We start from the raw sequence: 16,716 nt of genomic DNA, 5'->3' as shown, positions 1-16,716 counted from the left end.
CCCTTTGTTCCCTACCAGGTGTTGGTCATCATTGATGTGAAGCCAAAAGACCTGGGTCTTCCCACAGAAGCATACATTTCAGTGGAGGAAATTCATGATGTAGGTGATCCATGGACAGCTGGTTGTTAACCCTCTCCACTGTAATCAATTTGTGAGCGTATGCAGTGAATATGAGTGTATAGACATCAACCTTTAATTTGGAGGTGTTTTTGTTCGCCTTGGACTAACGGTTAAAACTACTGTGCTACCTCCTCCACCCAACCCCTACCAGCACCGTCATCAAACGTGTTTTGGGATTTTTTTTTGGTCCAAGCTGAATTCCCATGGGGAAACTTAGGAACACAAATATATAATTTAGCATCGTCTCTGGAAAAGAACCTGAAGATAAGATGCCATGAGGCTGATGATGGGTTGTAGACTCCTCACTCATTAATAATAATAAACGTGATTTATATAGTGCTTTTCTAGAACTCTCTTTACATTCGGCGGCGGTGGTAGTTACAGTGGCAGAGCGGACGTCTGGTAATTGGAAGGTTCCTGGTTCGATTTCTTTAGCAAGACACTTACTGCTCCCGATGAGCATGTTGGCACCTTGCATGGTTGCCTCTGCCATTGGTGTGTGCATGGGTGAAGGTGAGGCATAAATTAAAAAGATAAAAAGAGAGAAGGCAGTGGAGAAGAGATGGGTCTTGACGCAGGGTTGAAAAACTGAGTCTCTAATGTCTTGGGGGAGAAAGCTCCAGATCCTGGGAGCTGCCCTGGAGAGATGGCTTTGTCCCCAAATCTGTGAAAGTTGGCCTTGGGGGGTGGAGAGAAGGGGGAGGGGGCAGTTGTTGAAGGGCTTTGTAGGTGAAGACCATGATTTTGTAGTATGTTTTGACTACATACTAAAGTTGACATGGGACCACGGCCAAAAAGGAGCTGTAAATCTTTACAGGTTTCTTCAATATGGTTGAAAATAGCCTCCAAGCAGACGGTCTGTTATTAAATGACGTCATCGGTTATTGTGCCATTAAACAGCCAAAGTAATCAAGTCCATAAATCAGCCAAGCGATGAAACGTAATTATTTTTTAATTCGGTATATACACAATCTGTCTAGTTTAGTATGTGGGATTTGAAATATTTTCTCATCACAATGCTTCTGCTTCAGGATGGAACGCCAACGTCCAAGACGTTTGAACATGTCACTAGTGAGATTGGAGCTGAAGAGGCAGAGGAGGTGGGAGTGGAGCACCTGCTCAGGTACTCGTATGATACACACACACACACACACATGCACATACACACATGCATACACTAGAGCTGTTGCCACTAAAGACATGGGGGCGACAGTGGCTAGGGAGGTAGAGCAGTCGTTTATTAATCAGGAGGTTCCCGGTTCGATTCCCGCTGCTCCCGGGCAGCGTGTCGAAGTGTCCTTGAGCAAGACACTTAACCCCTAATTTCTCACGATGAGCAGGTTGGCACCTTGCATGGTTGCCTCCGCCATCTGTGTGTGAGTGAATGGGTAAAAATGTAAAAAAGCGTTATATAAATGCAGCCATGTACCATTTACATACTCATTGACTAAGATTTGAAGTATTCAGTGACTAATCAAATAATTTGTTTAGATTCAAATGTATTGTCATCATACAGTACAACAAAAATAAGTTTGCCATCCAACCAGAGTGCAAATGTAACAGTAAAAATGCAACAGTAATATATCTTTATACAGGGTATCAAATATATTAATTAGTACTACTGAGTGTAGTGCTAATCGGATGAGTTGTAGTATTAATGTACAGTGATACAGGTATAAAGACACTATGGTAGTAAGTCATACTGGCCATCAGCGTAACTAGTACGAGTAGTTAAGGGATATGTACAGATATCGATAAATAGTATCTACAGATATGTAACAAGGATTATATGCAGGTATGTACAGACGGATGTAGATGTATATATATTTACGGTATATACAGCATTATTGTACATGGTATCATGCGGAGTTATATGGGTTATATGCAGATGTATAAGTAAAAGGGTCCATATAATTGACATCTGTATACATTGCTGGCCTTTCATACATTATTGTCCTCCCCAACTACAAGGGGACAACCCTATCGACACACATGCACATACACACAGTCGTGCACATACACACAGTCATGTTCATACACAGTCATGTCCATTCTCCTCATCTCTTGAATCCTGTCCACAGAGACATCAAGGACACGACGGTGGGAACTCTGTCGCAGCGCATCACCAACCAGGTGCACGGCCTGAAGGGGCTCAACTCCAAACTGCTGGACATCCGGTCCTACCTGGAGAGAGTGACCGCAGGCAAACTGCCCATCAACCACCAGATCATCTACCAGCTGCAAGATGTCTTCAACCTGCTTCCAGATGTCAACCTGCTGGTAGGCTGGGTCGCCGGGGTGTGGGTGTGCATTTTATGTGACTATTTCCACATTATCTCTATTTGGAATCAGGATTGAGTTGAAATCCTCACAGGGGTCAGTATATATGTAAAGGAAAAACCAACAAAGTGTCTCAGTAGGGTTGTTGGACCACGGGCCACTAGAACAGCTTCAATGCTTCTTGGCATATATTCCGCATGTCTCTCATTTGGAGAAACAAAACCTTTCAGTTGGGTTCCTTCAGCTTTGAGCACGAGAGGGGAGGGATAGTCCATTAAAAAAACCAATAACAATTGAACAATTTCTTTACTTGTATTGCATTTTTTGCAGTGAAAGCTTGGGGCCAGCTCATACCGAACTTTTGTTAGCTGTTTTGTTGAAATAATGTTTTTATGTTGCAGGAAATTACAGCAAATGCCTTTCTTTATTGCAAATCTTTTTGCCTCCTGGACGGAGGGCACAGACCCCCTCCGGACCACCTTTTAGTTGCAACTCGGCACAATCCTGGGGAAAGCCCTGTAAGGACAGCGGCTACAACTACGTAAGCTCGCCTGGGCCTGGTCACTGCCCAGAGTGAAGCTGTCTCACGCCATTCGCCTAATGCTGCTGACTTTGCGTTAACGGGTTATAGTTTACGTGGTCGTATGTTGTAAAGCTTTTAAACGTGGCCCCTGTCGCTGATCATGGGCTGCGTTTTGGCTTTATCTCGTAAGAAACCACACAGATTACTGGCGGACAATTCCCTTGTGTGGAAGGCGAGAATGAACACACGCACCCACAGACACAAACACAGCTGATTCAGTGCTTCTCCACTCTCTTGTCTACCTTTCGTGTGTGTGTGGCATAAGCTCCTCTCCCACTAATTGGAGGATGCAGGCAGATGCCAGATAGATAGGGGGAAATGAGAGACACCTGTAGGGAATAGAACGAGCATCATCCCAGTAACATCTCTTGCCCTGAATTTTATTGCCTTGGTGTAGAATTATACTTCTGTTAATCTTATAGTGGTAATAATTGCTCAGTTTCCCCAAAAGCTCGCAATCCCGGGGCCTCCCCTGTCTACTTAAATGGTAAATGGCTGCATTTATATAGCGCTTTTATCCAAAGCGCTTTACAATTTGTTCCTCACATCTTACCCATTCACTCACACATTTACAGACTGACGGCAGAGGCAACCATGCAAGGTGCCAACCTGCACATCGGGAGCAATTAGGGGTTAAGTGTCTTGCTCAAGGACACTTCGACACACTGCCCGGGAGGAGCGGGAATCAAACCAGGAACATCCAGATTACCAGACGACAGCTCTACCTCCTGAGCTACTGTCGCCCCCATTAAGTTTAATTAATTAAACTCTAATTCAATTTGTACGTTTTATTAATCCTTTTAATTGCCTTTTGTTTAGTTTCTAAATGCAATAAACTGCTTTTAAATGGCGTTAAATGGGTTTTTAAAAACCTGACTGAAGGCCATAGCAGGGCTTTCCCTAAACAAGTGTCACTATGATGATATGCCAGCGCCACCGTGTGGTTTTAAGAAAGATACATTTAAAAAAAAGTTTTTAACGTTTTCTTTTTGCAGTGAAAGCTTGGGGCCACCTTAGAAACAGACGCATCATTGTCTAACATGAGATTGCTCTGTCCTCTGTTCCTTTTGATCCAGTGTTGTTCCTTTTGATCCAGTGTGTGTGTTAGGGATGGGTATCGAATTCGGTACTTTTAAGGGTACCTACCGAAACACATTGGTACTACCGTGTTATCGATTCACGTGAGATCCAACAGTGCCCATTTTCGGTAATGCAAAAAAGAAAAAAAAATCTGATGACGTCACGTTTTGTTTACTGCAAAACGAAACCGCACGTTAACACAATGGTCGCCTGACCCGACATAAATCGGGTTAACTTGCCATCGCTTGAGCGCCAAACCCGAGAAAAGTCGGGTTTTGGTTGTTATTTCTTTTATTCGATATTTCCCTTCATAATTCATCCATCCAGCCTGATCATTGGGAATGGGTCTGAGATCGCAAACGTCCAACACCGCCGCCTAATGCCTTGCGGCTGCTATTGCACTGCATTTGAAACAATGTGGCTTGGTGTCTGGGCCGAGCTGCGGCGTGCGGGCAGGGTCTAACTACTCGGGCAGGGCAAGCGGTTATAACGGATGCATCGACAAGGGTCACCCCCCCACCCGTTCATGTTCGATGCTGGATTACGTTGGAAACACGATCGCGATCAGTACTTGGAATGGCGATCAGATAATTGGAATATTCTTTTTGCAGTACATCATAGACAAGGTAAGGGATATATGTTATCAATCTTGCGTTGATCCGATAATTCCTTCCCCGCGATTGGAGCGTGTGTCTGTAATGTACTGTGTAAAGTATTCCGTTGGTGGCGATCGAAGCATACCCTTTCATGCATGCATGATGAAACATAATACCGATAATCTAGCATTGATTTCAGATTGATTATTGATCCAGGCGAGGAATGGCACGATTTATAGTGAAATGCAGTAAAACACTGTTTGGTGGCGTTTCCTGGGGTTACACAGAATTACTCTAAAACTATACTCATATTTACCACGGTATAAAACGGAAATGTATGGATGAAGAAATTATCTGTTTTTTTGCATTTTGACCGGAAGAAACTCAATGACTATCGACTATTATTAGATCCATAGCTATAATATTTAATATAGTTTTAGCACTGCAAACACCGGCATGTATCCCCATTGAACAAAGTGCTGGCACACACGGCCATACGCCCACAGCGACCTCTGGCGCTCAACCTGTTAATGTCAACGGCACAATACATGTTTTCAAACTCTCTTTGGGTGTTTGCAATTCATGGGGAGTATATGTCTGATATCTTGGTACAGTGGGCAGGTTGTTAGAAAGTGTAGCTCAGTTTCCACCTCTGCTCTGACATGGCTGTTAGCCTAGCCACAGAGCGTCTAGAGGAGAGGCTCCGATTGAATCCGGGACACAGACATGCAGCCAATGGAACACTGGCTCTGTTCATGGTCACAAATGGATTCCAGCTTAATTTATTTACTACAGATGACAAACGTGTTGTTTCTGTTTTTCTTTTTGACATACTTGCGCCACACGGCACAACTGATCACTACAGCCCAGTAGGGATGGGTACCGAAATCGGTACTTTTAGGGTACCGACTGAAACACGTCGGTACTACAGTGTATCGATTCACGTGAGATCCAACGGTGCCAATTTTTGGTAATGCAAAAAAAAAATTTATTATTATTATTATTCTTGCAGACATGTTTTTTTAAATTTTATTAAAAAAAATTTAGTCTGACGTCAACGTTTTGTTTACCGCAAAACAAAACCGCACGTTAACCCATTTAGTGCCAACCACGAGTATAGTGGGGTTAACTCGCCATTGCTTGAGTGCCAATCGGGTTTTAATTGTTATTTCTTTTATTAGCGATATCTATTCATTTTCATCCATCCAACCTGATGTTATCGTTGGGAATGGGTCTGAGCTCGCAAAAGGGCAAATACCGCCGCCTATTGTCTCCCGGATGGTATTGCACATCATTGGATTGGATTGGCTGGGACTGTGCATAAGGAAAAAAACTCCGGTCCGGTTTCCCCTTCTCGGGCAATCAGTATCGTGTTACCACATTGACTGGGGAGGCTGGGAGCAGCGTCTATTATGTGTTTTGGACTATAACGTTGGATCAATAAACGCGATCAATATTTGGAATGGCGATCAGGAATTGTATTAATCTTTTTGCAGAACATCCGATGTGAGGTAAGGAATCTATGTTACCAGTATTGGGTTAATCAGATGTTTTTTTTCACAGCGGTCACAACGTGTGTGTGCGTAACGTTAGCGCTGACCACGGCATGGATAATCGCTTTTTCAGCCCGCTTCTCTAACGTGCATAAGTACACATACTATCGATAATCTAGCGTTTATTTGAAAACTATTCATAAATCAGCCGAAAAATAACAACGTGTTTTGTGTATTCCAGTAAAGGGCTATTATCGCGGAATTACTAGTCATCTCCAAAACTATACTCTTATTCAAAACGGTATAAAACGGAAATGTACCAATGAAAAAACAATCTGTTTCGTACATGTTTGACTGCAAGCAAAAGTCATTGATAAGCGAGGGGTGTTTTAGACCCATAGCCATAATTTAAGATATAGTTTAAGCGTTCGCAAATTTCCCCGTCCTCCCATTGACTTCCTTATTGGCACGCTAGCCCTAATATGGTCAAAGGGGCGTGGCTCTTAATGAGTTAAGTGCGCGAGAGGGCGCTAGAGCGCCACCGCTTTAATCAATGGGAGGACTGGGAGATTTGCGAGTGCTTAAAATATAAATTATGGCTACGGGTCTAATACACCCGTCGATTATCAGTGAGTTGTTGCTTGCAGTCAACATGTACAAAACGGATTGTTTTTTCATCGGTACATTTCCGTTTTATACCGTTTTGAATACGAGTATAGTTTTGGTGATTTCTAGTAATTCCAGAGAAAGACACGATAATAGCCCTTTAGTGGAATACACAAAACACGTTGTAATTTTTCGGCTGATTATCGAATCTTCCTGAAATCAACGCTAGATCATCATTATTATCCTTCCTCGTGCATACATGAAATGGCCCTCGTAGTAGGGATGGGCATTTTAAAGAAAAATCCAGATCGATTGATCGCATGCTATACTAGGGCTGGGCGATATGACGATATTATATAAATATCGGGTACAGTTCATTAACGATACACTTTTTAAACGTATCGTGGATATCGTGATGTTTTGCCCAAGAGGCTTGTGTTGCGTCAATCTGGTCCACACGTTGACACTTTTGAACAGCGCCGCCCCACACACACACTAGTGACACTACTGCATCAAAAGTTACTACTTATGATAACAAAGGCATTCGTTTTGTGGCATTAACGTTATATAGTTACACTTTCAATAACATCAGCGTATTTACATAGCAACGACCGAGGTCGACCTAGATATAGCAAGCATTAGTCGTTCATATCTCAGCCCGTGCTGACTCAGTTGTGCCCATTCTGCGGTCTGTTAATAACGTTTTCAATCAGACAGATGTATGGAAAGGCTTTTATTATAACATCCGTTGCAGTAAAATCATTATGCCTCCAGTCGTTTAGTCGTCCTGCGGAGCTAAAAGCTAAACGTCGGCCGCGGCGAGCTACCGCTGCCATTGTTGTTGTCATTGAGCTCTCCAATGGCGGAAGTAAAAAATGAATACGCGCTTGCCGATTGGTGCTAAGAACAGCAGGGCGGGTGCAAGCGATGTGACGTAATTGGCAGACGTGACTGTCAATCAAAATGATTCTGTTTGCCGACTGAATTAATGAAAACGTTATTAACAGATTGCAGCATGGGTACAATACAGTACAGCTCAATACAACAACAGTCAACAGTGGACTGGAGGATGCAGACCAGAGAAAGACTTTCGTCTTGTTTACATCAGGGTCCCCCATTTTCAATTCATCATATTTCATATCTAAATCATATAATATCTCATTGCTAAATATATGCAATATATAATCTAATAATCCAATAATCTAAATCTAATATATAATATAAAAATGCTAAATGCATGGGTATTTTATTTTGTCTTTAATGTTAGCTTGCAAACTCAAATACTGTCTTGGTAAGCCTCATAATGAATTGTTTGGGGGAAAAAAGAAAAACATCGTGATGCGTATCGTGTATCGCCGAAAGGTCAGAAAATATCGTGATATCATATTTAGGCCATCGCCCAGCCCTATGCTATACTCGATTGATGTGTATTACTCGAAAAGGGGGGGGAAAACGCAAAGAAATATTGCTTTTTGTTAACTTAATTTTTTTCATTCACGTATATGTTTAAGGAAACCAAGGGCGGCTAGGTGGTGTAGTGGACAAGTCACTCGCCACCAGTGTGGAGACGCTAGGATTCGCGTGTTCGAATCCAGCTCTCCACATTGTTTTTCAGTTTGGCTGGTCGTCCGCAGTAATACACATTGGCCGTATTACGGGGAGGGAAAACTGAAGGGTGGGGATCGAACGTTGTGAACAAGCGACTCCTACAAGTCGGTTGGTGCGCCTGCGCAGTAAAATCAGGAAGTGTCGGGGGCAGCGTGAGCCTCCCACGCGTTACTCCTCGACACTGAGAGGTCGAGCTGCGCAGGTGAAAAGATGCGACTGCTGTTACCTCAAGTACCGGAGGGGACTTGTGCTATGTATGACTTAGTCCACATTACAGCCGGCTTGTGGGAGGCAAGAAACAGCGTTCGTGACAGGGGAGGGTTGAATTGGATGATACGAAATTGGGATGGGAGAAAATATGGAAAAATGGGAGAAAAAAGTGGATCAAAAAAAAAAAAAGGAAACCAACAAACAGTTATAATCTTACACATACATGTGAAACAAATATGTAAAAAAAAAAATCACATTTCTTTTTCTTCATAAAAATTATTAATTTAAGATCGATTTTTCTCATAGCTACGAGTAATCGATTACTCTCCTACTGTAGCAGCCTGTTGATGTACTAGCCTCAGAAAGCTAACGTTAGCTGGCTCCACTCCTACTGTAGCACCCTGTTGATGTACTAGCCTCAGAAAGCTAACGTTAGCTGGCTCAACTCCTACTGTAGCAGCCTGTTGATGTACTAGCCTCAGAAAGCTAACGTTAGCTCCACTCTAGCAGCCTGTTGATGTACTAGTCTCAGCAAGTTAACGTTAGCTCCACTCTAGCAGCCCCCTCCCTCCCTCTCTCACTCTGTCTCCCCCATCCCTCTCTCTCTCTGTCTCCCCCATCCCTCTCTCTCTCTGCTAACAATCCTGATTCGATTCTTGAACCTATTTCATTAAAAAGTAAGATATTGATGGACATTAGCTATAGTATAGCTCAGCAGCTGTAACAGAATAATTTTATTATTTTTGATTATTTACGTTTTAAGTTAACGACAAAAAAATCCAGCGGTGGACCGACATAACAAACGCTGTCACTGTTTACTTGTGTAAGGCAGCGTTTCCGTTAGCCGTTAATTACCGGTATTTGACCGGCAAAATCTGTTGAAGTCCGACATATTTAATCTCTCCGGTCTTAATGTCCGGTGAAAATAATTCCCTCTAAGCACAATTTGATTATTTGAATTGTATTAAAATAGGCTAAAATTAAATAGCCTATGCGATGAACGAAACAATCATTACATTTGTTTCATCGTTGCTTCACCAAGCAGGTATAATAATGACACCGCTGTGTCAGCGGGAACTTGCTGCTAGATTTGCGACTGCATGCAGCTGCAGAGCCGCAGAATCCACCATAACCCACCCATCTGTACCGGCAGAGTGCAGTACTCCAATTCAGCCATTGGCAATTCAGCTGTTGGGTGGGGGGCGCTGTTGAGCGGTCCCAAGATAGAGCCTGAATACAGCTGAATCAGCAAATAAGTTGTTGGGAGGTGGAGAGAGTCATCACGCAACCACGATAATGTTGCCGTCTCTCTCTGCCAAATTTCTCAGTTCTTCGCTTGATATAATTAATACAAATGTCCAATATAACGGAATTCGTTAGCTCATAAAAATGTGATTATAACAGACTGCTGTTTATTAATGTCGGGCGACTGCCCACAGACACCTATTTGATTTAAAGTCTGCAGCAGCACGGAGTCTCTGGACTTATTTTATTTGGAATATAATGACTATACGCAAAAGTAGCCTAGTTTTAAGTTAAAATATTATAAATCTTGAGGATGTCATTCTTTATATAGCGTACCTATCAATTGTTTTTAAGCTCAATAAACTCTGACCGGAATTTCTCTTATTTGACCGGTAGATTTAAATCTACCGGACCCTAAGACCGGCAACAATTTTTTCTAACGGAAACCCTGGTGTAAGGACATGGTTCCTTTTCAAACTGTCGATAGAAAGGGCTTTAAAGACATGGTCAAAGCACTGGATCCAAGATACGCATTACCTGCCCGCAGACACTTGAGAAAAGGTTTTGCATTTTTCTATTGCAGTTTTGCACAATAAATGTTCTTAAAATACCTCTGTACTATGTGAAATATGTCCTAGTAATACAAGAGTACAGTAATAGCTGCCATACCAGTGTTTTACCCCTTCAGAAGCATTTATATAGACCAGGGTTTCCGTTAGAATTTTTTTTTGCCGGCCTCAGTGTCTGGTAGATTTCAATCTACCGGTCAAATGAGAGAAATTCCGGTCAGAGTTTGTTGAGCTTAAAAACAATTGATAGGCAAAAGAATGACAACAAAACAAAAGAATGACATCATCAAGGCATGTAGATTTATAATATTTTTACTTAAAACTAGGCAACTTTTGCGTATAAAGTCATTATATTCCAAATAAAATAAGTCCAGAGAGTCCGTGCTGCTGCCGACTTTAAATCAAATAGGTGTCTGTGGGCAGTCGCCCGACATTAATAAACAACAGTCTGTTATAATCACATTTTTATGAGCTAACGAATTCCGTTATATTGGACATTTGTATTAATTATATCAAGCGAAGAACTGAGAAATTTGGCAGAGAGAGACGGCAACATTATCGTGGGTTTGCGTGACGACTCTCTCTCTCTCCACTTCCCAATGACTTATTTGCGAGAGTATGTCGATGCAGAGCAGCAGATGCAGCTGTTATTGGCTCTTTTCTGGGGACCGCACAGCAGCGCCCCCCACCCAACATTGAATTGCCAATGGCTGAATTGGAGTACTGCTAGAGTACTGCACTGTGCTGCTGCTGCTCCGGCTCTGCAGCTTCACAAAAGTTCGCACACCCAGCACTAAGCTCTCGCTGACAACGTCGTTGTCATTATTAGAAGCAACGATGAAACAAATGTAATGATTGTTTCGTTCATCGCATAGGCTATTTAATTTTAGCCTATTTTAATACAATTCAAATAATCAAATTGTGCTTAGACTCAGGGAATTATTTTCACCGGACATTAAGACCGGAGAGATTAAATATGTCGGACTTCAACAGATTTTGCCGGTCAAATACCGGTAATTACCGGCTAACGGAAACGCTGATATAGACATTTTAAGATAAGTTAATATACTGTGATATATACCGTTACCGTCTATGCTTCAAATTATACCGTGATATAAATTTTAGACCATACCGTCCAGCCCTATCAGATCAACGATCAAATTTATATATTGTGTTCTTACCTTGCATCTGATGTAACAGCATTGCATATGAGGGGGAGGGGGGGGGGGGGGGGGGCGTGGCAGCCTTGCAGATGTATCGTTGAAATTAGGGCTTTCGGCGATACACGATACGCATCACAATGTTTTTCTTTTTTTCCCCAAAATTCATTATGAGGCTTACCAAGACAGTATTTGAGTTTGCAAGCTAACATTAAAGACAAAATAAAATACCCATGCATTTAGCATTTTTATATTATATATTAGATTTAGATGATTGGATTATTAGATTATATATTGCATATATTTAGCAATGAGATATTATATGATTTAGATATGAAATATGATGAATTGAAAATGGGGGACCCTGATGTAAACAAGACGAAAGTCTTTCTCTGGTCTGCATCCTCCAGTCCGCTGTTGACTGTTGTTGTATTGAGCTGTACTGTATTGTACCCATGCTGCAATCTTTTAATAACGTTCTCATTCATTCAGTCGGCAAACAGAATCATTTTGATTGACAGTCGCGTCTGCCAATTACGTCACATCGCTTGCACCCGCCCTGCTGTTCTTAGCACCAATCGGAAAGCGCGTATTTATTTTTTACTTCCGCCATGGAGAGCTCAATGACAATAACAATGGCAGCTCGCCGCGTCCGACGTTTAGCTTTTAGCTCCGCAGAAGGACTAAACGACTGGAGGCATAATGATTTTACTGCAACGGATGTTATAATAAAAGCCTTTCCATACATCTGTCTGATTGAAAACTTTATTAACAGACCGCAGAATGGGCACAACTGAGTCAGCACGGGCTGAGATATGAACGACCTTGCTATATCTAGGTCGACCTCGGTCGGCACTATGTAAATACGCTGATGTTATTGAAAGTGTAACTATATAGAGACCTCTGAACAGGTCCTGCATTATTATTATTATAACGTTAATGCCACAACGAATGCCTTTGTTATCATAAGTAGTCACTTTTGATGCAGTAGTGTGTGTGTGGGGCGGCGCTGTTCAAAAGTGTCAACGTGTGGACCAGATTGACGCGACACAAGCCTCTTGGGCAAAACATCACGATATCCACGATACGTTTAAAAAGTGTATCGTTAATGAACTGTACCCGATATTTATATAATATCGTCATATCGCCCAGCCCTAGTTGAAATCGGGTTACCTTGCCTGAGTATTTAAACCATGCCTGCACGGCTTGGATCGTCCCAGAAAATAAACTATACCATTCCCAGTGGAGCGCAATACCAGCCAGAAGGCGTAGGCGGCGGTATTTGCCCTTTTGCGAGCTCAGACCCATTCCCAACGATAACATCAGGCTGGATGGATGAAAATGAATGGATATCGCTAATAAGAAATAACGATTAAAACCCGACTATACGCGCTCAAGCGATGGCGAGTTAACCCGACTATCATCGTGACTGGTGTCCAATGAGTTAATAATTCTCAATTTAAGGCCTTATTAACACTTTGAGTGCCAGCCACGAGAATCTCGTTATTTCATGCCATGCGTTGAGTGCCAGCCACGAGAGATCTCGTTATTTAATTTAATCGTTATTGCTTTTATTAGCGATATCCATTAATTTGATCAATCTAGCCTCACGTTACCATTGGGACTGTCTATGAGCTCGAACAGGGAAAATACCCCCTATCGTCTCCTGGATGGTAATGCACCCATTGGATTGGACTCAATGAAAATGTATGAGGGAAAAAAAATCCGGATTCCACATTTTACTTCTCAGGCATGTAACCCGAGCCGATCGGATTCATTGTGGACCCTCAGAACAGCGTGGAATATGTGTTTCGAGTACCTAACATTGGATCAATAAACGCGATCGATATTTGGAATGGCGATCAGGAATTTGAATAATCTTTTTGCAGAACATCTGATGTGAGGTAAGGAATCTATGTTACCAGTCTTGGGGTAATCGGATGTATTTTTCACATATCTCAACGTGTGTGTGTGCGTGTATGACGTTAGCGCTGACCAGGAAATAGATAATCGATTTTTCAGCCCGCTTCTCTAGCGTGCATAAGTACACATATACTATCGATAATCTAGCGTTTATTTGAAAACAATTCATGAATAGGCCGAAAAATGACAACGTGTTTTGTGTATTCCACTAAAGAGCTATTATCACAGAATCTTTTTTTTTTTTTTTTTTTTGGAAATTTTCTAAAACTTTCGTTTTTCAAAACGGTAATGTACTGAAAAAACAATCTGTTTCGTACATGTTGACTGCAAGCAAGTCATTGATAAGCGACGGGCGTATTAAACACAGCCATAATATAGAATATAGAAATAGCTCCGTGAAAATCATGAAATATCGGAAAATCAGTCCAAAAAGGCTGGCATTCAAGCGCTAAATCTGGCGCCCCCTGCTGCCACTCAATGTGTTAAAGGGTATTAAGTCTTACATTTAATTTGCACAGGTATTACTTTTTTGGGGGGGCAGCCCGGCTGTCGGGAGATGAAATAATATTAAATATATGAAATGTTTTTAATAATAATAATTATACATTTTATTTATATAGCGCTTTTCAAGAACCCAAAGACGCTGAAATTTCGAGTTGTATTCGAAAAGTCGTTACGAAGGCTAACGAGAGGGCGAGAGCTTGTATGGAACATGCAATCATTTTAAATGGGCCTGCAAGTGCAGCCTCCAGTTCAGTGTTGCTATGTCAGGGCTCTACAGTGCGACCAAATTGCTCGCATATGCCCCTAAAAATATGTGTGTGCGAACCGTAAAATCTATTACGCGCACGCTGTGCGAGTACAGATTACAGCCTCGTCTTTTTTTTCCTCCGCCGCGAGAATCGTTAAAAAACTACAAGTCCCACATTGCACTCAAGCCAACGGTCCAATCACAGTAGAGTGACGTGACTGGTTTCATGAGAAAGAAAGCAAATGACCAATCGGAAGCTCTCATTTGGCTTGTTTACTTCCTGAAACGCCACCATTGCGATATGCGAGAGTTTCCCGAGACATGTAACTTCTAGTCTTACCAATAGCAATATATTTTAGAACACCTAGATTTAGCGATAGCAATAGTAATATAACGTTAATGCAACTAAACGAATGCCTTGCTTTGTTAATCATAACGTTGATGCAGTAGCGTATGCCGTTGTGTTGACTGTAACGGACATGATAACAACATAACACTGTGTACACATTCAAATTGCGATAATCGATTCTAACATTTTCAAATCGATGCAGTTGAATTTTCCCCTTAGGATCGATGCATTGTCACACCCCTACACCAAAGTAACTGCCGGCCCACTGTGTATGTGTGTACAGCTAACTTGGCTAGCGTTATGAACAGCAGAGGTGGGCAATAGGGCGAGCTGCAGCGCCGGACGGCCGGAGTGCAAGCGGTGTGACGTAATTGGCAGACTCGACTGTCAATCAATGGTCTACCTGACACGCAAACTCATAAACAATGTTTCTGTACTGGAGGTGTACAGTATTTCAATAGGCAACCCCTCAAAGGATTATTTCTCTAGAAGAGCAACACAGCCAAAACATAGGCATTGTATGCATAAAAGGGGCAAAAGCTAAAGTTAAGTGACTGTTACTTTTGTAGTAGTAGTTTGATTTGATAGTTTATTTGATATGGACAGCACATGTTAATGAACATAAAGTACAAAATACAAAATGTAAACATGCAGGGTTGTAGCAAGAGCTAATTTACACGCATGCACGCACAGTACAAATATACATTTATTTTTGAAAAAAAAAAAACTCTTACTTGAAATATTTTTGGGTGCTCCTAAATTTCTTTGTGTGCTCCTAACTTTTTTCATTTAGGAGCACCTGTGCCCCTAGTGAAAAAGGTTAGCGTAGAGCCCTGTATGTGTGTTTTGTTTTTTTGTTAGTATGGTCATGAAATTGGTATTCAATAATACTATTCAAAGGTCATAAAAAGTCTTATCTAACGTGTTGAAACCTGCAGATACCCTGTTTTTGCCACAAAAAAGGTTCTACTTCTCCATGGCTGTATTTTCCACTTATACCTGCTTTCGGGGGCCATTATCAGTCATCTGTTTTCACTCGACTGAGGCCACGACGCCACGTATTATTTGGCTGCATCCAATTTTACTTCATCAAATGAATTATTGCTAATTTATCACACCTATTCTGAAATCAACCTGAGAGGGATGCAGAGAGAGATGTTTTGTGTGTGTGTTCCATAGTTCTCCATGTCCAGGAACAGTTTAATCTATTGCTAATCTGACAAACTCATTGAAACCTAATAGATGATTTTTTCACAACTACTCTGAAATCAAAGCCGTGGAAATAATTGGTTTTGTGTGAGACCAGTGAGAGATGTTTTTGTGTGTGTGTGTTCACTTAGTTTTCCAATAGTCCAGGAACAGTTTAGCCTAGAATTACTAATCTTACAACTGTTAAATATCCAATATCCATAAATGATGCCTCCTTTTAAACAAACGGCCTTCCTTGTATTCATTGAGGCAGCAGAGAATGAACAGAAGTGCCTTTGCAACAACATATTGAGCTGGTATGCACAAATTGAATAGAAGCTTAGTTATTATTATTATGTGTCTGGTCCGCGACTTCATCTGTATTTCATCATGTAATGACCCGTTTGGTCATTGACACCATTTACCACACTGTAAATGACACCATTTACGATATACTCTCCTGTGTAATTCTCCTCTATTAATGACTAGAGGGTGGGTTTACATGTCATCATGTTCCATAGCGCTGGTCTCTCATCTCTGCAAGTGTCTGATCACTATGTGTCTGATCACTAAGGGTTAGATCCACAAAGAATGGATTGCACGGAGCAAGTTGCACCCTTACTTACAATTCATTATGAATTGAAAATGGGGGACCCTGATGTAAACAAGACGAAAGTCTTTCTCTGGTCTGACTCCCCATAACAATTGTGTGTATTGAGCCGTACTGTATTGTACCCATTCTGCAATCTGTTAATACAATTTTCATTCAATCAATCAATCAATCTGCACGGTATATTCAGATTCTTTACTCATAGTATATATTCAGATTCTAAGTGTTTATTGCCCATATTTATTGTAACATATAATATAACTTAATATATATATATATATATATATAATATAATACAGACCCTCATCTGCACCTTTTGATTACACTGTTTACTTGCTGCTCATA

At 41.4% G+C, this 16,716-nt stretch overlaps 1 protein-coding gene across 1 annotated transcript in view; it reads left to right on the top strand.

Annotated features, from left to right (window-relative positions):
• psmd7 (proteasome 26S subunit, non-ATPase 7) overlaps positions 1-16,716 on the top strand; it is a 28,042-nt gene that overhangs the window by 10,446 nt on the left and 880 nt on the right. The window contains exons 5-7 of the mRNA XM_084334592.1: positions 19-99; positions 1,152-1,243; positions 2,202-2,400. Of these exons, the coding sequence (XP_084190718.1) occupies positions 19-99; positions 1,152-1,243; positions 2,202-2,400 (372 nt within the window). The remainder of the gene's footprint in view (positions 1-18; positions 100-1,151; positions 1,244-2,201; positions 2,401-16,716) is intronic.

This window comes from Notolepis coatsorum (genome assembly GCF_963971535.1).
Source record: "Notolepis coatsorum genome assembly, chromosome: 18".
In the NCBI taxonomy this organism is placed as follows: domain Eukaryota; kingdom Metazoa; phylum Chordata; class Actinopteri; order Aulopiformes; family Paralepididae; genus Notolepis; species Notolepis coatsorum.
Note: the sequence above shows the minus strand (reverse complement) of the source record. Positions and strands in the feature narration are given on the sequence as shown.